The sequence below is a fragment of the Lithobates pipiens genome, unplaced genomic scaffold, assembly GCF_037356315.1.
Source record: "Lithobates pipiens isolate NorthernLeopardFrog02 unplaced genomic scaffold, aLitPip1_a1.2 Scaffold_19, whole genome shotgun sequence".
In the NCBI taxonomy this organism is placed as follows: Eukaryota; Metazoa; Chordata; class Amphibia; order Anura; family Ranidae; genus Lithobates; species Lithobates pipiens.
In genome coordinates this window covers 347,354,756-347,379,169 of record NW_027507764.1, presented here as the reverse complement: position 1 = coordinate 347,379,169, position 24,414 = coordinate 347,354,756, and the positions used below count along the sequence as shown (strand labels likewise).

Sequence of the window (24,414 nt, the reverse complement as noted above, 5' to 3'; positions counted from 1 at the left end):
CACTGATCGGCGCTCTGAAATGAGGTACACGGCGGCATTTAAAAAAAATTGCACTGGGGACATTATTTAATATAGCAAAGGGAACTGTAGCAAGGGTATTGCCTTATGATAGCAGCAGGAGGGGAGGGCTGGGGAGTGGATGGAGCAGGGAGGGGAGGGGGGAGAGCACAGCGAGAGCTGAGGATGACAGAGGCACGTAAACTGACCACGGTGTCAGGGCTCAGCAGCCATGATAAACTGTGGTCAGTTTACAGGGGGGCAGAAGCAGGCAGGATCAGTCAGGTTTCCTTGTAATAGGAATAAAAGTGATCCATTTTTTTTAAACAGTGTAAAAAAAAAGAAAAAAAAAAGTAAAATAAATAAGAAAAATTATTTTATTTTTTTAAAACACCCCGTCCAGACGAGCTTGCGTGCAGAAGCGAATGCATACGTGAGTAGCGCCCCTGCATATGAAAACGGTAGTCAAACCACACATGTGAGGTATCGCCATGATCAGTGGAACGAGAACAAAAATTCTAGCTATAGACCTTCTCTGTAACGCAAAACATGCAACCTGTAGAATTTTTTAAATGTCCCTTATGGAGATTTTTGAGGGTAAAGTTTGACGCCATTCCACGAGCGGGCGAAATTGTGAAGCATTACATGTTGGGTATCAATTTACTCGGCGTAACATTATCTTTCACAATGTAAAAAAAAAAATTGGGCTAATTTTACTGTTGTCTTATTTTTTTTATTCAAAAAAGTGAACTTTTTCCAAAAAAAGTGAGCTTGCAAGACCGCTGCCCAAATACGGTGTGAAAAAAAGTATTGCAATGACCGCCATTTTATTCTCTAGGGTGTTAGAAAAAAAAACAATATATAATATTTGGGGGTTCTAAGTAATTTTCTAGCAAAAAAAAAAAAAACTGTTTTAAACATGTAAACACCGAGTCTGAAAAAGAGGCCTGGTCCTTAAGTGCTTAAATGGTTTGCTACATCCAGGTCTCCCTCAACATATGTGTTGTGCCCAGTTCTCATTTAAGTGATCCCATTGTATTTTTTCCTTCTATCATGAAAAAAGGTTTCATCTCCTTTCTTAATAGATTTAGAAACCCCACCCCTGACGTGAGCATTGCGGTCAGGTTCGGGAACATGAAGTGCTGCCCAAGAAACTTAAAGCCACAGGTCTTCCAGTGCCTCCGAATGGCATTGTCTAGATAAACCCTGGTCATAAGATCTTACAGAACCGATGTACAGCGTTGAAGAGAGAACTGAATTGCCTTGAACCCCTTGACTCCTCCTCAGCCTGATAGGCCACCATCCATCGTGAGCACCTTTCAAACCACTGAGTGGAAGGACTTTCTGGATTCCAGTGCCGATTTTTTACTCAACACACCAGGGAAAGCCTAGTCCTGATGGTGAATGGGACGATAGAACATGATCCCATGATCTCAGTGACAGTTTCAGAAAACAGACTGATCAGTCTGTAAATTTAGGGGCCAATAGTTGCAGCTGAGCAGTGTCTCTGACACTCATCTCACACACAGCCCAGCGAGTTCACTCCCCCCTCCCAGTAACAGACAGGAGAGGAGAGATGCATACGGCTGCTCCTCCTCCATCCACCCGTCCCCCCGGTCTCTGCCTGACCCACCCACTCTCCCATCCCGGCGTACAGCTGTGCTGTAAAGAGAGGGGTGGGATGTGTGCGGAAAATATGAAGAACAACAGCTACACATTCCAAGCTGTATGGATGATGCCTGAGCCACCAACTTCCAGCCTCTGCCCTCGAATGAGTGAGCACTGCATTTACACATTGCATTACACATCACTGAACTGTCCCCATCTTCCTCCTTTCTCTCCCCTATCTGTCTCCCTCCCCTCTTTGTTCTTCCAAGTTCCAGTTAGCACTTATGCAACCCATACATTAATCACTTTTTTTTTGTTCGATCATTACACAGAAAAAAAATATATGATCCAATTCCACCACCTACACATTCCAGGTGGATGGGAGAATCCTCCCACTGTGGACCAGTGGCCAAACATCCAGGGTTGCTGTCCTGCCCCTGCTATTGACAGCGCTGGTCTCTGTCTCCATGGCAGCAGCAGTGCATTAGGACCCAGTGCTGGTTATGTTATGGGGCTGATGAGCGCATGCCAGTAAAATTGGTTGTAGACAGCTGAGCCCCCTGCAGGTCGCTTAGCAGTGGTAGCACTGCATAGCCTTCTCTGACATGCTGATTGGGATGCGATCCAGGTGATGCTCTCAGGCAGATCTAATATTAAAGTGATTGCAAAGGTAATGTTTTTTTTTTAAATAACAAACATATCATACTTACCTTCACTGTGCAGTTTGTTTTGCACAGAGGGGCCCAAACCTGCTCTTCTGGGGTCCCCCAGCGGCTCTCGTGGCTCCTCCCCACATCTGATAACCCCCCCGGAGAAGCGCTTCCCCAAGGGGCTTACCTCCTTGTGGGCGCACTCCAGAGTCCAGCATTTGCATCTCTAGACAAAGTGTTTCTTCAAAAAGCACCAAAAAACACATATATGTGAACCAGGCCTAAGATGTTTAGTAACATAAAGGGGTTAAAAAAACTAAAATTAGCCCTTTTTTAGTACAAAAAAAAAAGCATAAACGCTACTGTAAGGGGTTCCTTTTTTTACTGTGGAACTGTGAAAGTAATATTTACAGTAGTGATTTGCTCTTTTTATACTATAAAGGGCTATTCTTTTTTTTTTTAACCCCATTATGTTACTAGCCGATTAATCGATTATGAAAATAGTAATCAATTAATTTCACAATTAATTAGTTGTCAATTAATCAATTAGTTGTTTCGCCCCTAATGTGGAGGAAGCTTAAGGTTCATGTTACCAAACATCTGGCTCGAAACCTTAATGCATTGGAGAAGATCTGCAAAGAGGAGTGGGACAAAATCCCTCCTGAGATGTGTGCAAACCTGGTGGCCAACTGCAAGAAACGTCTGACCTCTGTGATTGCCTAGAAGGGTTTTGCCACCAAGTATTAAGTCATGTTTTGCGAAGGGTAGTAGACAACAAAAATAAACAAAAATGCAGCGCTCAATGGGACCAGTAGTAAAGAACAATTGCTGATAGTATAATCAATTAATTTATTGGATGCATGCTGGGATTTAAAATTAAAAACAATTGTCAATGAAAAAATGAGATGATAAAATTATTAAACTTCATAAGCATAACTCTTTATCATGGTTGAATTGATCCGAAAATTTAGTATATACGATACCACCATGACTTCCAGATGACAAGGGGTTAATGTCAGAAAGTGTGCTCCAAGCTCCGATCCTTATTGGCAGACCCAATGGTTCAATGTGCAGGGAGAAAAATAGAGGTGGAGAGACACCACTCTCTAAGGTGCACTTAGTGGCTGTATTCAGGATATCAGACTCGCTGTGATCCAGGAGGTGTATTGTAGATCGCTCCTCTAAACGGCCTTGGTCAAACTGGCTGGAACCTGGCGTGCTGGAGAGTGCTCTGGATGGTGCGCACTGAATCTGGAAGCCTGGAGGCAGGGTCAGAGCCGGAAACGAGGAGTACCAGGAATCTAGGCGAATCACAAGCTCAAAGTAGCCATGGCGACTGTAACTTACATGTTTCACGCTCCTGCGCTTTATCAAAGCTTTGATAAGGGGGGAATAATCGCTCCCCTAGAGCAGTTGCAATACCAAAAGGATGAAGGTGGTTTAGCACTTCCCAACCTTTGGTTTTATTATGTTGCTGTCCAGTTACAGCATTTGATCTCTGCTTTCTACCCCATCTACAACTTTTATGTACCAAAGCAAACTCTGTCCAGGAAAGCCTGGAATCTCAAGCATTTCAGAAACCTAATAAACAGATGCAGACTTATAATCTTCTCCAAAAAAGTCTGGAACAAATCTAAACTGCAGCAGGTGGTAGGGTTCACTACATACAGCCCCATATGGTGCAATAACACGTATGCGTAGTTGGCTAAATTGCAGCAGGGCACCAGGTGGTGAGCTTTTGGGGTGATCCACCTTTTCCATATCATTCAGAATGGGAGACTGCTGTAATTTGCCAAACTACAGAATAGGTTTGCTCTGCCCCCTACCATGCTTTATTATTACATACAAATACAACATGCTGTCAAAGCTCAGGGCAATGTGGGGGATGGGTCCAGTTGCCTACTCCTATTTTTAATTTGAATCAATCTGTCACCGGAACCAAAGGATTTATTTCCCAATATTATAATATAACTGGTTTTCTAAAGGCTCACCCTGTAAAAGTGACAACTCAGTGGGAGGTGGATATAGGTCCACTTTCAGGGGATCAGTGGGAGGAGGCTTTCCAGTTGGTAACCATAAGCACCTTGAATGTTTCTCACAAATTGTCACAACTATATCCTCTTTTAAGAGCACATTACACTCCTCTCCGGATCTACAAAATGGGCAAACTCACAAACCCACTATGTGGCAAATGTAGAAGAGCACCCAAAAATCTCACTCATCTTCTCTGGCATTGTCCAAAGTTACACTGGTACTGGGCCGGGATTCTGTCCACTCCAATGCCTTGTACACACGGTTGGACATTCCGACCACAAAATCCGTCTCACTTTTTCCAACGGATTTTGTCCGAAACTGGTGTTGCATACACACGGTCGGACAAAGTTATCGGAAAATCCAATAGTTCGGAAAGAGGTGACGTTCATTGCGTAGGACGGTACTATGTAGAGGCTAGTAGCCAATAGCTTTGGTCTCGTAATTTGATCTGAGCATGCGTGGCACTTTGTCCGTCAGAATTCTCTACAAACGATCGGAAAAAGTCAGATCGGATGTTTTTGTCTGAAAATTTTAGATCCTACTCTCAAATTTTTTCCGTCAGAATTTCTGACGGAAAAAGTCCGATAGAGCCCAGACACGATCGGATTTTCCAACAATAAAATCCGATCGGACCTTTTCCATTGGAATTTACGACTGTGTGTACAGGACATTAGAGTTTTTCAAACTAACGTGACCCTTGACTGAAAATGTTGTTAGGTGCTCTTGGAGAAGCGATCCCAGAGCAGATGACAAGAGTGGCCTTTACCCGTGCCTTTTTTTCAGGAACACAAAGTGATTAAATTTTATGGAAAATCCACAGACCCTCCCTTCATTAAGTCCTGGGTGACCCCTATAGGGAATACTTTCCTTCTTAACCAATATATATACCAACATAGAGGATCTATGGGCAAGTTTGAGAGGTCTGGGTCCTGGCGAACTTATTCAGATGCGATTATTGCAATGTCCAGATATATAACTCCACCAAACCATACTGCTATAATGTATGTTGTTCATTCCCTCTATACCTATGTTTATTTGTGAGAGAGATTATTCTGAGTTGCACATCGAGGAATTGATACGTTTGTTTGTTTTCTGACTTTCCATGTATGGCTGGTAACCTATGTTTTCAAATGTATGTACATTGGAATGTTTTATGCAGTTCAGTAAAGCTTTCTTGATATAAAAAAAGATGTAAAATAAAAACCACCTTCAGAAGGAAAGAGTCTCTAGGTTTCAAAGCAACCTTGGGAAAGAATCAGAAAGGGTTTTTTACAAGATGACTCAGACACTCATCTAGTAGAGGTGATTTCAATGAGAAAAGCCACTTCATGAGAAAAGAGCAAACAAAGGAAAATCTATATATTTCCACATCTATCTCTATAGGCCAAGTCTCTTTGGAGTAGATCATGACATGCATTGTCTGGCCTGAATAAGGACTTCTGAAGGAAGTGACGTTATCGGTGTGCGACCAAAGTCTTTTAATATTGTCCAGTTTGTTTGTAAATCTGGAGTCTAGAAGGTTTAAATCTGGCATACCACACATGAGAGACAGAGGTCCTGGAACATCTCTGGGTGAAGAGATAATTTTCCTAAGTTCAGTCATTGATGGCTGAGGTAATACAATTGTCAATTGTCCACTCCTGAAATATGGACAGGGAATAAGGCTGGAACAATAAGCTCTGCCCAACCCAAAATCAGTTCACCACTGCTTGGCACAGTCTGAATGAATCCTGATCAGATGTCTGCATATTAAAGAAGTTCAGCAGTGACCACGTTTCCTGCACTGCCAGGGTGTCCAGGACGCCTCCCCCAGCTTGCCGGGCTGGCATCCATCGTGAGGAGCTTTCAAGCTAGTGGAAGAAAGGATTTGCCGAATTCCAAGTCTGGGTTGGTGAGCCACCAGGTAAGAGACAACCTGTTCTTGGGTCTCAGGTGCATTGGTAGATTCAGAAAATGTGCCTTCATTTTGCAGACAGACAGAATGTTGGGTGTGGAACTGGGCAAATGGAACTGCCTCAAAGAAGGCTATCCTAACACCTCAAACTCTCATGCTGGAGCTGGAAGACTCCTGGACGGTATGGTCCGGATCTGGGAGTGGAGAGTTGATTCTCTAATGATGAAGGAAAACTGCATTGAGCCTAATCCAGCATCAGATGCAGGTATTCAAGGCAATGACTTGCTTTGACAACTGGACAAATGGAACTGCCTCAAAGAAGGCTACACTCCCAGAACCCTCATGCAAAAGTGAAGCGTTGTAAGACTCCTGGACTATATGTTCTGGATCTGGGAGAGAAGAGTTAGGATTTTGTCTTGAAGAAGGAAAACTTTGGACTGAGCTTTATCCAGCATCAGACCCAGGTATTTAAAACAATGAGTTGGTTTTAGTGATGAGGTACAGGCTCCAGCCAAACCTCCGCAAGGGGTCAGGACAGCTCTGCTGACATTAACCAGCATAGTCTTTGCTGACTGTTTTGTCAGTAGGAGATTGTCTGGATATCCTGCAAAAAGAAAGTACTGGAAAATTACAGTCTTGGGACCTGTAAGGAAGGCCAGCCTGGTAACTCGGTAGTTTCAGATACAGGTTGCTCCATGTCAATACAAACCGATATGGTAACTTTAAACCTAAGAGTAATGTCAGCAGATTGAAACTCCTCAGGCACAAATTTATCCAAAAAAGAATAGTGCGGTGACTCTTAATCTGCAGCTTAGTGTGCCGTGGCTGCTGCAGGAATGCCAGAGACAGACTCTGTAGGAAATATAGTATAAGTTTGCTTGTGGCCCCTGCGTTCTCAGAGTCAGCTATCATGGCAGAGATTATGCAACTAAAATTCAGCTGAAAAATGTTTTTTCTCCCAAGGCAGGAAAGCCAAACCCAAGGCAACTAGGGAATATTCTAAGAAGTAAGGGGACAAAAATTCAAGCTGTCAGCATCAGATCCTTTTGGAGGAACCTTACAGACCCCCTCAGAGCTGCTAGAGGACCTTGAGTTGGAGAAGCCCATGGGACTGCTCCCTTTGCACTTAGGATCCGGCATAACATGGTACAATTAAGACAAACTAAAACACACCAGAATCCCCTGGGAGCCTCACAACCACAGTGGGAAAAGACAGTGTGAGGGTGTACTCGGCACAGCTGAGAGAGATACAACACTAAAGCTGGCCATACACCTATAGATTATCTGCAGGTTTTCTATGGTTAGATGGAAAAACTGTGTGGATGGAGGAATCTACCACTTTTTCCATCTAACCATAGAAAATCTGCAGATAATCTATAGGTGTATGGCCAGATTTAGGGTATGTTCACACCACATGTGGTGGTACTAAGTTGGGTGGCTATTCCAGCGCAGCGCAAGATGCCTTGTCTCCTTTGTCCCTGGTCCACCCCACTACGTTGCGTTTGTGTGTGGGTATGGTGTGCTGAAAAAGTACTGTATGCAGTACTTTTTCTCAGCGCAGTGCCATTCACTGTCTCACACCGCGCAGGAACTTTGTGAGATGTCTGTGTGATATCTAAATAAAGTTTGCAAAAAAAAAAAAAGAAACAGTGTGATGCACCGTCCTTGGCTCCACCATACCCCAGCCACTTCATTGCATTCATCATAGTTTCCTGTACATATAAATGTACAGTGACATAGCGTAGCAGAAATATTCCTTTTCAGAACTGTTTATAATTAGAGCTAACCACTTCATGGCTAGGAGCAGCTGTCGCTTTTTCGAGAAGGGAATAATTTTTCAAATTTTGTTGTCTTAATAAGACAACAAAATTTGGGGAATTTTTTTTTAAATAAATACATATACAGCGGTATATATATAGATTTTCGTGAGAGAATCGTCATCCTTTATTCTAAGCGAAAAAAATCGCGATTTTCATTTTGGCCAGAATCGTGCCACTCCAATATATAAATATATATATATATATATGGATATATCTCACAACCTCTGTATAAGGGGTTTGGAGAGGTGGGGGTGTAAACTGCAAGGGGAAAGGTCAGCAGGAGGTAGAGAAACAGCAGCACACTGAGCTTCCCAGTGAAGAGTTGTGCAGGAGGACATGGCAGCAGAAGTCTTGACCACTAGAGTACAGGCTGCGCTCCCAGCACAGCCATGAAACTGACCATGCTGGGCTGCATGTGCTACCATGCCTAGCATGGTCAGTTTGAAATAACAAAGCAAGGGAACTGGCAGGGTCACCAGGTATTTTACACAAAGAACACAAGCTATTTTTTTTTTACCACAAGTACATTGTACAACAGACACATTTTAGGAATATGAAATGTTGGCCTATCATACACTTAATTATGGAAGTACTGAACTTGCATTAAAATACATCCCCATGGCTATGCTGATACCAGCTCACATTGCCTTTCAGCATTAGGGAAGTGCTTTGAGATAATTTTCTTGAAGTAATGAGGGGCAGCATCCTGCATACCTTTTCATTCGTGCAGAGGATACAATTTGTTTTGTGTTTTTCTTTCAGGCTGGGTTCACACTTGAGAATGCAGCAGCTCACAGCAGTAGTCCAGTGCATCTCCATTCACCATTTCAGGTGCAACTTCAGTCCGAATTTTGGGCTGAATTCGGACCTGAAACAGTCCAAAAGACGCACCGGACTCCGGTGCAATTCGCATTGGAGCCGCTGTGGAGATGTGTGAACCAGCTCCATAGAGAGCTGGTCACAATCTCCTGCTATGCGAACTGGATGCGGGGAAACTCACATCCAATTCGTATAAGTGTGAACCCAGCCTAAAGGGAAAAAAAATAAATACAAAAAATAACCATGAAGTGTTGAACCTATATTGCAAATACAGGTCCAGCTCTCTCCATAAGTCTAAAGAAATCACTGCATCAACGAAATTAAGCACTTCAAAATACATGTCCCCTACTTTAAACCAGGAGTGTGAATATGGGCAAATTTTAGAACAAATCTTCAGACACTTTCCACTTGAAAAATAGACGTTGGTTGCAGTTTGAGGAAATTCTCACATGGGCAAATCTTTTTTTATGTTAATTTTGAAAGACGAATCTTGTTCAATTCGGGAATCTTTTTGGAAAACAGGTGAAAACCACTGAGATAAGTTGGGGAAATGTAGAAAAAAAAGGGGGTAGGCTGAGCAAACTTCTTGAATTGAAGTTGAATTAGAGCTAAATGCTCCCTATAGGAGTCTATTTATTTTATTATATAAATTAGATATATCTATATATATATATATATATATATATATATATCTATCTATCTATCTATCTATCTATATATATATATATAGATAGATAGATAGATAGATAGATAGATAGATATATCTCATTTTTATAATAAAATAAATAGACTAGTGGTCAAGACTTCTGCTGCCATGTCCTCCTGCACAACTCTTCACTGGGAAGATCAGTGTCCTGCTGTTTCTCTACCTCCTGCTGACATTTCCCCTTGCAGTTTCCACCCCCACCTCTCCAAACCCCTTATACAGAGGTTATGAGATATATCCATATATATATCCATAGATATATATATATATATATATATATATATATATATATATATATTGGAGTGGCACGATTCTGGCCAAAATGAAAATCGTGATTTTTTTTGCTTAGAATAAAGGATGACGATTCTCTCACGAAAATCTATATATATATATACCACTGTATATGTATTTATTTAAAAAAAAAATTCCCCAAATTTTGTTGTCTTATTAAGACAACAAAATTTGAAAAATTATTCCCTTCTCGAAAAAGCGACAGCTGCTCCTAGCCATGAAGTGGTTAGCTCTAATTATAAACAGTTCTGAAAAGGAATATTTCTGCTACGCTATGTCACTGTACATTTATATGTACAGGAAACTATTATGAATGCATGTGCTGCCACCTGGTGGTTTACACAAGCCTGCGATTTGTAGCTTAAAAGTTAACTCTCAGGCAGACATTAGGATAGTGGTGGGCAGCTGTATATAACAGAAGACAATAAAAGAACTCTAACAAGTGTTAAAAAAAGAAATTAAAACGCAAAAGCAGCTTCGTCTTTGCTATCCTGTCTGGTTTAAATGTAAGGCTCCTTGTGTTTCAGTTGCGCACAAGAATAACTGCAGATTTGGTAACCATGTGATTTGGTTATTCCTCTACTATGTCACTGCTACAATATATTGAAATTTTAGAAGCGTGTGTAACTAAGGGCCTGCTTACACCAGCAAGTATGCATTGTGTAGGGTCAATGCAGGGGCGGACTGACAACTCATGGGGCCCCCCGGGCAATAGGAGATTATGGGGCCCCCAGGCAATCAGTATACACAAACACACACAGTATACACATACATGTACACACAGTATACACAGACATGTTTCTATTGGCTGAGAAGGTACTGGAGAGGTGGGCAGCTATAATCTCGGGATTTTTAGACCAAAAGGATGTCGGTAAGGGACATTTCAGAGACAGATGTAAAAAAAAACACAGATTTTTACATACCGTCCCTGGTTTTACTGAGGCTGGCAACCCTGATGGGGCCCCCTAGTGGCCCGGGCCCTCGGGCAGTGCCTGAGTGGACGAATGGTCAGTCCGCCCCTGGGTCAGTGTAATGCACTGTTACAATGCATCCCGATTTTTTGCTTCTTTCCTTTAAATTTACAAAAAAAGCTACTTCTTTGAACATTATGCACTGTAGCATGCTGCAGTGCGTTGAGTTGGGTAAAATGCAGACATGCACACCGATGCACATGTATGGTGTGAAAAAGGCACATAGAAAGCAATTGTTTGTGCGATGAACCTTTGTTAATAAATGAAGATCAATTGCAGCTCAGCACAACTGGTGTGAATGAACCATAAAGGAGTTTTTAATAAAAGTCTACAAATTATTAAAAATACAACATGTTTAACATAACTTCAGTAAAAACATATGGACCAAATGAATGTCCATACATTTTCATGGAGTTCTTCTCTAAAGTCCGAGATATGCATGGATAAAGTCTGCAAGAAACACTCCTGCAGCCATAAAAAAAAAAAAAAAAAAAAAAAATTTAGACTGATTTCCTTTCTCCATTAGATATTCGCACTGGCTATGAGACTTTAAAATGCTCTCAATTACAGACAGCTAAGGATGAGCTCCGGCGCGTTTGCATGCTCCACGTGCTGAGCCCGCCAGGAAGTCGGCGCATCGCTGCGCTAATCACAGGCAGAGAGACATTGTCTGATCTCTGCAGCCGTGCATTGAGGCATTGTCTCACTGCCTGTAATTAGCGCAGCGCTTTGCCGACTTCCTGGTGGGCTCTGCACGTGGAGTATGCAAACACGCCAGAGCTCATCCTTACAGGCAGCATAAATGTGAGGGGATCCCCAAGGAAATACAAAGCAATTTGCACTAATCTTCCATAGCTACATTCTACCAAGCTGTGTTCTCATTTAGACTTCATTTACATACCTGTGTGAATGTCTACACTAAAAACAACATGGTTGCATTCAGATCCATAAAAAAAAAAACACTTTTGACAGTTTTTTACAGTGTTGTGAATATAGTCCTAAAGTGAGCAAGAAGTACATACCAAGTATTCAAACGGATCCCATGAACAAATTGCAGTATTTGGTTCTGCATGTTCACCCTGTTTTAAACTTTGTTCAAACTTCTGGTAAAAATAAATAAAACACATTTACCTAATCCATGAAGTACAGCTGCTGTTAGGGATGGGTCCTTTTCAAATTCATTAAATGCTTGGACAAGCTGACCAGCAGTATCAGGATTAACAGCATTTCTGGCTTCTGGCCTATTAATACCAATTGTTAGGATACTACCATGTCTTTCAGTAATGACATTCATGTTTCCTACAGAGAAAAAACACAAGTAACATTCAAATGAACATCATTTAAAACCCAGCTTTGTTATTTGAAATCATATAATTGACTGTGAGAAGGAATTTAACATAAAGAGAAGTTGCAGTCGTTTTTACATTGTTTAAAAGTCAGCAGCTACAAAAAGTGTAGCTGCTGACTTAACCACTAGGCGTCCGCGCTATACCCAAAAGACAGGTACAGCACGGCGATCAATTGCTGAGAGGGCGACCCTGGACGTCCTTCTGTTTACTTCGTCCCTGTGCGCCGCCGCTAGTGCACATCGGGGGAAATCTGTGTTGGCTGTGTCCCCTGGACACAGCCAATCACAGATCGTGCTAAATGGTCAATCACAGCAGCCATTTAGCACTCAATCGGAGTGTCCAATGAGAGATGATCTCATATGTAAACATATGAGATCATCTCTCATTGCCGACTCTCCCTCCTCATACAGAGGAGGGAGAGCTTCTGTGCTGCAGCATGAGTGAAAAAAATCATAAATTGCAGTGCCACACTAACAAAACACAGTGCCCACAGTACCTATCAGTGTCATCTGTCCCCAGTGCCACATGTCCCCAGTGCCACCTATCAGTGCCAACTGTCCCCAGTGCAACCTATCAGTGCCACCTGCCCCCACTGCCACCTGTCCCCAGTACCACCTGCCCCCAGTTCCACCTTTCCCCAGTGCCACGTGCCATCTGTTATCAGTGTCACATGTCATCAGTGCCATGTATCAATGCTATCTGTCAATGTCACATGTTATCAGTGCCACGTATCAGTGCAATCTGTCATCAGTGCCACGTATTAGTGCCATCTGTCATCAGTGCCACGTATTAGTGCCATCTGTTATCAGTGCCATGTGTCATCAGTGCCATGTATCAGTGCCATCTGTCATCAGTGCCACATCAGTGTCACGTGTCATTGTCCTGGAGCTCCATGGCCTTCAAAAGTGTAATAGGTAATAGTGTAATAGGTAGTCAATAAGTTAGATGTGCAATTTATGCTCCTAGAACACGTGATGGTGCTCCCTGCATGTTGGCACTCTCTATGTGGCTAGGCTGTGAAAAAGTCCCACACATGTGGTATCGTAATACTCAGGAGGAGTAGCAGAATGTATTTTGGGGGCGTTATTTGTGGTATAAACATGCCATGTGAGAGAAATAACCTATTACAATGACAATTTTGTGGGAGAATAAATTAAATCTTCATTTTGCAAAGAATTGTGGGAAAAAAATGACAACATCAAAAACCTCACCCTGCCTCTTACTAAATATCTTGGGATGTCTACTTTCAAAAAAGGAGTCATTTGGGGGGTATTTGTCTGGCTTGTTCGGGTCACAAGAAATTATCAGGTGCGATCAATTTTTTTATGATTTACACCACAGCTTGTAGACTCTCTAACTTTCACAAAGACCAAACAATATCCACTAATTTGGGTTACTTTTACCAAAGATATGTAGCAGTATAAATTGTGGCCAAAATTTATGAAGAAAAATTAATAATTTGCAAAATTTTATCACAGAAACAAAGAAAAATGTGGTTTGGTTTGGTTTTTTTTTTTCAACATTTTTGGTCTTTTTTCATTTATAGTGCAAAAAATAAAAAACCCAGACGTGATCAAATACCACCAAAAGAAAGCTCTTTGTATGAAAAAAGGACAAAAATTTAATTTGGGTACAGTATTACATGACTGAGTAATTGTCATTCAAAGTGTGAGAGCACAGAAAGCTGAAAATTGGTCTGGGCAGGAGGGGGGGGGGGGGGGTTTTAGTGCCCAGTAGGCAAGTGGTTAATAAACACATGCTCACCTTTGCCACGGTCCAGCGATGCGGTCACCCGAAGCCTCGGTTCTCTCCCTCTCCTCTCTGCAGTGCCAGCATTGCAAGTGTGGGCACCCGACTGGGACAGCTTGCGGCTTCCCATGCGCAAGTCGCGCTGCACCTATGGTTGCCACCTCATCCCTTTAAACCTGAACACATATTAATTACACAGGTTCTGTGGCTGAATAAGGTGGTAATTAAAGCGGGGTTCCACCCTAAAGTGGAACCTCCGCTGATCGGAACCCTCCCCCCCTCCGGTGTCACAATTGGCACCTTTCAGGGGGGAGGGGGGTGGAGATACCTGTCAAAGACAGGTATTTACACCCACTTCCGGGCATAGACTCCCGTGGGAGTCTACGCCATTTCCTGTCCTGCCGCGCTGTCTGCTGGGACACACACGGGTCTCAGAGACAGCGCAGAGAATTCCTATTGCACTGCGCGACTCGCGAATGCGCAGTAGGGAACCAGGAAGTGAAGCCGATTCGCTTCACTTCCTGATTCCCTCACCTAGAATGGTGAAGGCAGCAGCCGAGAGCCGAGCGATCGATCAGCCTCGGCTGCCGGCATCGCTGGAACCCGGGACAGGTGAGTGTCCATTTATTAAAAGTCAGCAGCTGTAATATTTATAGCTGCTGGCTTTTAATATTTTTTTTTTGGTGGAATCCCTCTTTAAACTCACTTGGTGCCTTATCTGCATTTAATTAGCTGCAGAACCTGTGTAATTCAAAGGTGTTCGGGTTTAAAGGGATGAAGTGGCAACTTTAGTTGCGCCTTCTCAGTGGCAATCTTTTGGGACCTGTGACATGTCCCTGAAAATTGCAGGGAGGGCGGGAGAGAGGAAGAGTCGCCTAGGCGGCGATAGTGAAAGTGGGAGCTGTCAAAGCTAGGTACCTCCCCAAATTTTTTTTAGCATGTCAGGGGGCGAGGAGTGCTTAAAGTGGAAGTTCTACTTTTGGGTGGAACTCAAGTTTAAAATGCTTTTTTTAAATTATTATAATAACCATGTTATAGTCACTTGCTCTGTGCAATGGCATTGCACAGAGCAGCCCGAACCTCCTCCTCAGCCAATGATCTTGGCTCCTACTCTTATGTGTCAGACATGCAGGCGCAATACCAAGTCAGGATGTGTGCATCCATTGACACGCATAGTGCGGCTCAACTCTGCCCCTCACCCTCTGCTTAAATAATTTGACTGACAGCAGCAAGAGCAAAAAGCCAAGCTTGTGAGAAAGGGGAAAGGGGGGAGAAGACTGGCAGATGGGCACATCAATGAATCGATACAGGGCTCAGGTAAGTATTGGAGGGGGGGGGGGGATAGCAAGTGACAAAACACTTTTTACCTTAATGCAGGGAATACATTAAGGTAAAAAAAAAACATTTTACCTTTAGAACCACTTTAACCCCAGCCTAACATAAAAGCAAGTAAGATATTGTGATTCTACTGTACTTATGATTATTAACATTCTCTATATGGCAAGCAGAATGCTGTACAATATTTTGCAACTCAATTTTTTTGTTTTTTTTTATGCTCACCTGTCACATGGCCAAGAAAAACAAATGATCTAATCATAGCTGCATAGGACACTGCCTTTTGCATTTAGCTTGCCGGCCTGGCTTCATGGTAGCCCCTGTAACACTAAACCTAGGTATAGGCAAATGCATGTTGCCTCATCCATCCCACGGTGAAGAGTGCCCAATCACATGGTTTGAAGCCTAACTCCATGTTTACTTTCAATATTTCCTTTACTGAAATAAGAGCCCGCTGTCAAAAAAGTGTCCCGGAGGGGGCGTGGCTAAACACCGAGCGGTATGGCAGCTTGATTCCTCAGCTCCTGCACCGAACGGAATAAACGGACTGTTACAGCACCGATCGAGACACCAAAATGATCTCAGCGGATCTTCACAACCGGGGGAACCCGACCGGAGGCTCTAGGAAACGAAAGGACCTCAAACCACCGAAGAAACTTACCAAATTCTTTGCGATCCCTCATGGAGGAAAGACCCAAGATGGCGCCCGCGGCGCCTCACAGCCTTCAGGCTCACAACGTTCGGCGGCCTCTTACACAGACCTCCCGGACGCATCAGACGATCCCACGGTTCCTCCAGGAGACTCTGCCAGCTCCCTGCCTTCCTCGGGGACATCTTCCACTTCAAACAGCCCTGCTAAATCGCGGATCCGCTTAGAATCTTCGGATCAGGACCTGGAGGTAAGGCCTTCCCAGGACCAACCACTGACATTACCCCCCCCTGCTTCCCCCATTGCTTCTTTCCCCACATCTAATCAACCAGTCATAGACACTATGCTAAAAGAGATGCTGATCTCACTACACAGCTCCCTTCATCAAGACATCTCATCTATGTTCACTGCCTTTCAAACTGAACTGCTTCACACAGGCCGCAAGTTACACAGAGTTGAAACACAAATGGGAGCTATGACTGAGACGGTGAATGACCTAGTTGATGCCTACGATCCCACGAGAGCTGAGCAACAATGGCTGAGGGCCAAAATGGCGGACCTCGAGGACCGCAATAATGTAAAAATCAGAGGCATACCTGAATCCATTCTTCCCACTGACCTGAATTCATATGCCCGGCAGCTCATCTCCACAATTCTGCCTGATCTACCACAGATTGAAACTATAGTCGATCGCATTCACCGCTTACCAAAACCTCCACACTTACCGCCTGAGGTACCTCGCGACACCTTGATGAGAATCCATTTTTATCACACTAAAGACATGCTACTTGCTCAATCCAAGCGCATGGGTCAACTCCCACCCCCCTATGCGAAGCTCCAACTCTTTGCTGACATCTCCCAATATACTCGGCAACAGAGACGTCAACTCCAAACCATCACCAAACCGCTCAACAATCACAGAATCCCTTATCAGTGGGGTTTCCCTACAAAGCTGGTGGTCACCAAAAATGGTACCCGCCACAACATCCACACAGTGGAAGAGGGCATCAAACTGCTCCGCACCTGGGGCATACTCCCAGAGATCGCAACTACTGGCTCACAGCCATCTGCAATGTTCCCTCAGAACTACAATAACCATCAACGATCCAACTTGATCCAATGACTACAAGATTAGTGCTGCACCACCTCTACTGGTTATTTGCAACCCGCTCAGTGCCTGCTCGTTGTACTTAGTTCACTGACTTTTCCCCCGGTTTTGATCGGCAGTCCTGGATACACTGCTGATCACTCCCTACCCCCCCTCAGATTACACCACCGGCTGTTTCTCCATCAGCTCATTCTTTGCCTTTAACCATCTCCTTTTTGTTTTTCTTTTTGTCTTCCACCCCCTCCTACCTGTTCTTTTGAATTAGCAAGAACATCTACCTCGAAACTATACGTAGGATCGCATCCTCGTCCTCTTTACGCAATCCGTGAAATCCAGGACCGTTTCTACTAGAAACTGTAAGTACTGCTTTACTTGCATTTACCATCACTCTCCCTCCACACTATGCCCAAATTTCTGTCCCTCAATGCTAAAGGCCTAAACCATCCGGCCAAGAGAAAATCCCTCTGGCGTACGGCTCGAGACTCTCACTGTGATGTGCTTTGTGTTCAAGAAACACATTTCAAAAATTCCACAGAACCTACTTGTTCCCACAGATTATTTCCCCACATCTTCAAAGCCTCTGGTCCAGAAAAAAGAAAAGGGGTGTTGATTGCCATCAACAACACTTGCTCATTTACCCTTCATGACACCTTACAGGATCCGGAAGGCAGATACCTCGCAATAGCTTGTGACCTAAACAACACCAGATGCACTATTGTTACTCTGTACGCTCCAAACAAACGACAAATCCGCTTCCTCTCTAAATTAATGAGGAAAATCAACAGATTTAAACAAGGCCAGTTGATAATCTGTGGAGACTTCAATCTGGTACCTGACTGCTCCATAGACTCCTCCTCCCAACCCAAAAGGTTGACCTCCCCTATGGGTTCTTTCATTCGCTCCCATGATCTTTTTGACGTCTGGCGATGCCATCACTCCACTGAAAGAGACTACTCTTATTTCTCCCCCCGTCACAACTCTTACACCCGGATTGATTATTTCCTAGTGGATAAGTGGACCTTACCTAAAATCTCCTCATCTACAATAGACACCATTACGTGGTCAGACCACGCACCGGTTACCATTTCCCTAGAAGACTCATCAGCATGCTCTCGAACCAGACTTTGGAGAACTGACGCAGCGATCATCTCCAACCCACTCCTCCTACATCAGAGACTGTCTAGTCGAATTCTTTAATTCTAATGTTGGTACTGTTACTGATAATACTGTCCTTTGGAATGCCCATAAGGCATTCATTCGTGGTATACTCATACAAATAGGTGCTAGAGAGAGGAGGAAGAGATCACAGCATCTAAATCTACTCACTTCAGAAATTAACAAGCTTGAACACCTAAACCAATCCGCTCCCTCCCCAACAACTAAAGCTAAATTGGATACCCTCAGATTGGAGCTCAGATCCCACCTCTTGCAGGCATATGAGAAAGCCCACAATTATTTTAAAGCAACCCACTATTCTACGGGTAATAAAGCGGGCAAATTTATGGCAAATAGAATCAAGGGCCACCATGCTAAGTCCAAAATTACCCATTTATTTCACCCCACTACCAAGCAAAAACTACATGACCCCCAAAATATTGCAGATGCATTCAGTCACTATTATAATACCTTATATAACTTAAAAGATGATGCTTCTGTTATCTAACCCTCGCTGTCAGACATCCAATCCTTTCTACAAGAAATTAATCTACCGAAATTGTCACCAGATCAACTGGCTTCCTTAAATACCCCTTTCACAGCCTTGGAAGTCGAATCCGTGATAAAAGCCCTCTCGTCCAATAAATCACCTGGCCCAGGTGGCCTTACTAGCAATTATTATAAACAATTCAACTCCATTTTGTCTCCCTTCCTAACTTTAGTGTGCAATGATGCTGCCTCTTTCTCCTCCCTCCCACCAGAAATGTTACAAGCTTTAATTGTCACTATACCGAAGCCAGGCAAGGAACCAACCCATCCTCAAAACTTCAGACCGATCTCCCTTCTAAACTTAGACACAAAAATCTACGCCAAGTTGATTGCCAACCGATTGTTGTAAGTTATGCCCCTCTTGATCCACCAGGATCAGACTGGTTTCACCAAGGGTAGACAGGCGTCTGACGCCACAAGGAGACTTATCAATATAATCCACAAAGCTGAGGCTAATCGAACGCCTTCTCTGCTCCTTTCCTTGGATGCGGAGAAGGCGTTCGATAGAGTCCACTGGCTATATCTCCAAGCCACTTTATCTAAATTTGGGTTCCAAGGTCCGATCCTCTCAGCCATTATGGCTCTATACTCCACCCCCTCCGCACGGGTATACACCTCTGAAATGCTATCCACACCCTTTTCCATTTGGAATGGCACATGCCAGGGTTGTCCACTATCCCCATTCATTTTCAATCTAGCCATGGAACCCTTGGCGGAACATGTACGCCAAGCTCACTCCATCTCCGGTTTTAAAACTGGGGAAATCGAACATAAGATAAACTTGTTCGCAGACGACATAATATTGATGGTCACGAACCCCCAATCCTCCCTGGCTTCGATACAACTCCTTTTGCACAGATTTAGTAATGTGTCTTATTATAAGGTCAACGAACACAAATCCTACATACTGGACCTGGGAATGGATGCTATCACTAGCAATATCCTACGCAACACGTATCCTTATCCTTGGGCTGACAGCGGTGTCCCGTACTTAGGGATTACACTAACCAAATCCACTAGATCCCTTTTCCTCATTAACTATACAGAAGCGAAAGAAATGCTCCTCTCTGAATCCTCCAAATTTACTAAATACGAATTCTCCTGGGCCGGCCGCCTGGCAGCATTTAAAATAATGATCCTGCCAAGACACCTCTACATCTTTAGGGTACTCCCCATCCCACTCTCAGCCTCATACCTTTCATCCCTACAGTCTATCTTGAACCATTTTGTATGGCAAGGAAAGAAATCTAGATGCAACCTAGCTAAACTTATTAAACACAGATCTAAAGGTGGGATGGGATTCACTGATATAAAAGATTACTACTTGGCCACAATTTTATCTCAGATGAAAGACTGGCTGCTGCCCTCTCCCATGACGCTTTGGGGATCCATTGAGAATGCAGACACACCAGGCCCAAACCTCCGAGATTGGCTATTTAGCACAACCTCCACTACCCCCTTCTTACGACACTATTCCCCTCCTATTCAAGCTTCCATCAAAGCTTGGAAGATACTACATCACACCACATGGTCCCAACTCCCAACCAAACAAATTCACATCCCTCTCAACACTCTGAAGCACCTCACGCCAGACTTGACTATTCCCTTATGCCCCGTACACATGAGCGGACTTTTCAACATCCATAGTCCGACGGACTGATTCCGTCAGACTATTCGATCGTGTGTGGGCTGCAACGGACTTTTGATTCACCAAAGTCTGACGGACTTTAGAATATGGAACATGCTTCAAATTTTTCCGACGGAACTCCGCCGGACCCGGTCCCTTCGAAAAATTCGCTCGTGTGTATGCTATTTCCGACGGACTAAAACCGACGCTAGGGCAGCTATTGGCTACTGGCTATGAACTTCCTTATTCGAATCCAGTCGTACGTCATCACGTTCGAATCCGTCGGAGTTTAGTGTGATTGTGTGTGGCCAAGTCCGCTCAGCCGAAAAGTCCGTCAGAACTCTGTCGGAACTCCGGCAGAACTCCTTCGGAAGTCTGTCGGACATAAGTCCTCTCGTGTGTACGGGGCTTTAGAGATTACTTCTAAAATGTCCTCTACCCTGGAACTTCGCTCCGTGCTACATAATAAGTCCTTCCGTCAAATTAGCTTAGCTCTCGGAGCCCCCACCAAGGATTTCCTGACCTATCATAGACTACGAACATGCCTTTTAACAGATCCCTCACTAGAAGGAGCCATTCCTGTGTCAATATGGAAATATTTGTTTTCTTCTAATTCCTCTACTAAAGGAGTCGCCCTCATTTATTCCACACTGCAGGAAAAACGCACGTTTCACAAATTTAAACCCCTCCTTGACTGGGAATCTGACTTACAACTCCAATTCTCAGACCAACAATGGATTACTGCAATAAACTCTGTATACAAGGCCACTTCATGCACCACACTCTGGGAACTCTCCCAAAAAACACTTATGAGATGGTATCTGACCCCCCATAGAATTGCCAAGTTTCATCAACCCACCTCTCCAAATTGTTGGAGAAACTGCGGTGACTCTGGTACCCTACTACACATTCTTTGGTCCTGTCCTCTAATTCGCTCGCTCTGGGATGAAATTCAAGCCCTGCTCAGGGAACTTTTACATTTTTCTATTACTCTATCTCCCCAACTAGCCATTCTTAACCTAACGGCTGAAGACCTGATTCCAGCCCATAGGCATGTGCTCACTCACGTCCTCTTAGCCACAAAACTCCTTCTGACAAGGAACTGGAAAACAAATAACATCCCACTTAGAGCCGAAGTTATCAATCTAGTCCAAACTCACTTTATATATGAAACCACTCTTGCCAGATCTACGACCAAACCCTCCTCTGTTACACAGCTTTGGTACCCATGGTCCTCCTGGGACAATGCCAACTGTAAATGTTGATGATTCAATTGTCGATTGCTGGTGATCTTGCTACTCCCCCCCCCCCTTCCCTCTTCCCCCCTCATCTTATATATATATATATATATTTTTTTTTTTTTTTAACCACCCCCTTTTCCCGAGATACACCCTTATCCTTCTTTCTCTACTGTTGTCCATCAAAGACATTCCTTCACATTGTGGCTTCCTTGGAAGCTGTTTTTCATGATTTGTATTACTGATTGTTACTTTAACCACACTTTCATTCCCTGTACTGTACCGTTTTGGTTAAATGTGACTCATGTCACTCTTTCACATATAGTTTGGGTTACGTACTTGCTACTCATACATCTACTTTTCTGCCACTGTATGACTTGTTCACTGTGATAATTCAATAAAAATTATTTTGAAAAAAAAAAAAAAAAGTGTCCCACAATGTCCATCAATCTTCAATCACTCCACCCTCCCTCGATGGGAGGCGTCCCACCGACTGATGTCTCTTGGCTGTGACAGCCATTATATAGGCAATGGCGGGGCCATCCGGTGATGTAATAAGTGAACCCACCCCCTTATGATGTCATGTAATATCAGAGGGGGCGGGGTCACCCGTTTACGTCACTGGCTGATACATTCTACTAGTAATGGTGGTGATCAGCGATTTTTAGCGGGATTGCAACATTGGGGCGGACAGATCAGACACTTTTGACACTTTTTTGTGACCAATGACATCAATCAGTGCTAATAACAGCCACTGATTACTGTATAAATGTTCTTGGCAGGAAAGGGGTTAACGCTAGGGAGCAATCAAGGGGTAAATGTGTGTCCTAAGGAGTGTTTCTAACTGTGGGGGGATGGAGACCGATCGCTGTTCATTACCAGTTGGAACAGCAGATCTGTCTCCTCACTCCTGACAGAACGGAGATCTGTCTATTTACATTGACAAATCTCCATTCTGTCTCTCAGGAGCAATCGCGGGTACCCAGCAAACATAACAACTGCCGGGCAGGCGCATCGGCTCCGTCGTAGTGCTTTTAAAGCGTCTGATGTACAGCTATGAGGATTCACCCAGGGGAGCCAACTTGCCGCAGTATAACTGCGCCGGCTGGTCCTTAACTGGTTAAATGAAATTTTTTCCTTTGGAAATGTTTTTCATGGCCATGGACTTTAACGGGGTTCGCATGTTCTGGTGCGAACTGAACCGGGGGGTGTTCGGCTCATCCCTAGCAAAAATGCAAAACACACAGCAAGAAGCACTGCAGAAACAAATAAAAGCAAACTGCATATGTGTGAACCGAGCCTAAAGGGTTAGTAAACTATTGTTCCTCAAATTTATAGCAGGGGTAATGGACTACCAAGATTTTGCATCTTTTTAACTGTGGTATGGAACCTTCCTTTATTAACTTTTTACATGAATTAAACATGAGCATTTCTATGCAGTACTATCAGTTTTACCAAACTTGAAGTCTAATTCATTTTAAAACATATTTTGTTTTAAAAAGTTGGGAAGGATTAGAACCTCTGGCAGCTTTTACTGCTGAGTCTCCCTCAGAAAGATTTTCTTACACTTTTTATCCCAAGGGACACAAACGGGAGTAATTAGGGGAAATCCCACCACTTACAACTGTCACAAGATCCAGTGTCTCCATTGGAATATATCCACTTTGTTTTTGTTCCATAGATGGAGTGAACTTCTTTTCTGCAACATCTGCAAGGATGTGCAATGAGAAAGTGAATGAAGTGCTAACTAGAGAGGGATTCCCAAGAAGTAAAGCAGACCCTTGTCTACTCCAGGAATCAAGAAGACAGATGGATATACATCCTTATCTATGTCAATGACATTATAACCCGTTTTGAACAAAAAGGGGATTACAATTTTGAAATCAAAGAGCTAGGGAACATTAGCTATTATCTCGGAAACCAAATAAAGAGCGAAGAAGATGGAAGTTATCTTCTCAACCAATCTCAGAAACTCTCAGAAATCTTGGAACAATTCCATATGCAAGATGCAAGGGAAGTGAAAACTCCTATGGAACCAGGCTATCAAAAGTGCAATGAATCAGAAAACTTGCTACCCAACAATGGCATGTATCGCAGAGCAATCGGTAAGCTGCTATTTGTTGTCACTGTGACAAGACCAGACATAGCTGCAGAAGTGGGCATATTATGCAGAAAAGTCTCAGGTCCCTGTCAGCGTTCCTCAAAGGAACAATTCAGATGAAGTAACGGTTACCAGCAACATCAGATCCAAAACTGGTCAGATATGGGGATGCTGATTGGGCCGGGGACTGCACCCACCGCAAATCCACAAGTGCATTCATCTTCCAATATGGGGAAGGAACCATAAGTTGGTCTAGTCGAAAGCAAGCAACTGTTTCTCTATCTTCAACTGAAGCAGAGTACTTTTCAGCAGCACACGCATGTCAAGAAGCAATATGAATTTGTCAACTTTTTGTGGACATTGGGGTAAAAACAATTCCCATTTTGAAGACAACCAGGTATGTATAAAGCTTACACAATCCGATGCGTAATGCCCCGATGCCCAATCATAGGACCAAACACATTGACGTCAAGTATCACCTATTGAGGGACAATCAAGAGCAAGGTGTTATTGACATTCAATACTGCCCTTCAGAGGAGATGACTGCCGATGCACTCACCAAGCCTTTATTGAAGGAAGGTCATAATTATATCCAGAAGAAGCTGAATGTAATTTGACAAAGCACATACTGTTGAGATGGGGGGTTGGAAAGAACAGCAGCATGGTTGCTAAAAAAAAAACTGACAATACTCTATGCATTATATCTACTATTTATGCAGCAGGTGTAGTATTATACAGTGCCTTGAAAAAGTATTCATACCCCT

General features: G+C 43.4%; 1 protein-coding gene across 3 annotated transcripts in view; it reads right to left on the bottom strand.

Annotated features, from left to right (window-relative positions):
• The window catches only part of LOC143996871 (enoyl-CoA hydratase EchA19-like), a 164,275-nt gene that overhangs the window by 108,810 nt on the left and 31,051 nt on the right, over positions 1 to 24,414 (bottom strand). For all 3 annotated transcript variants that reach the window (XM_077492160.1, XM_077492162.1, XM_077492161.1), the window contains exon 2: positions 11,922 to 12,089. In XM_077492160.1, the coding sequence (XP_077348286.1) occupies positions 11,922 to 12,089 (168 nt within the window). The remainder of the gene's footprint in view (positions 1 to 11,921; positions 12,090 to 24,414) is intronic.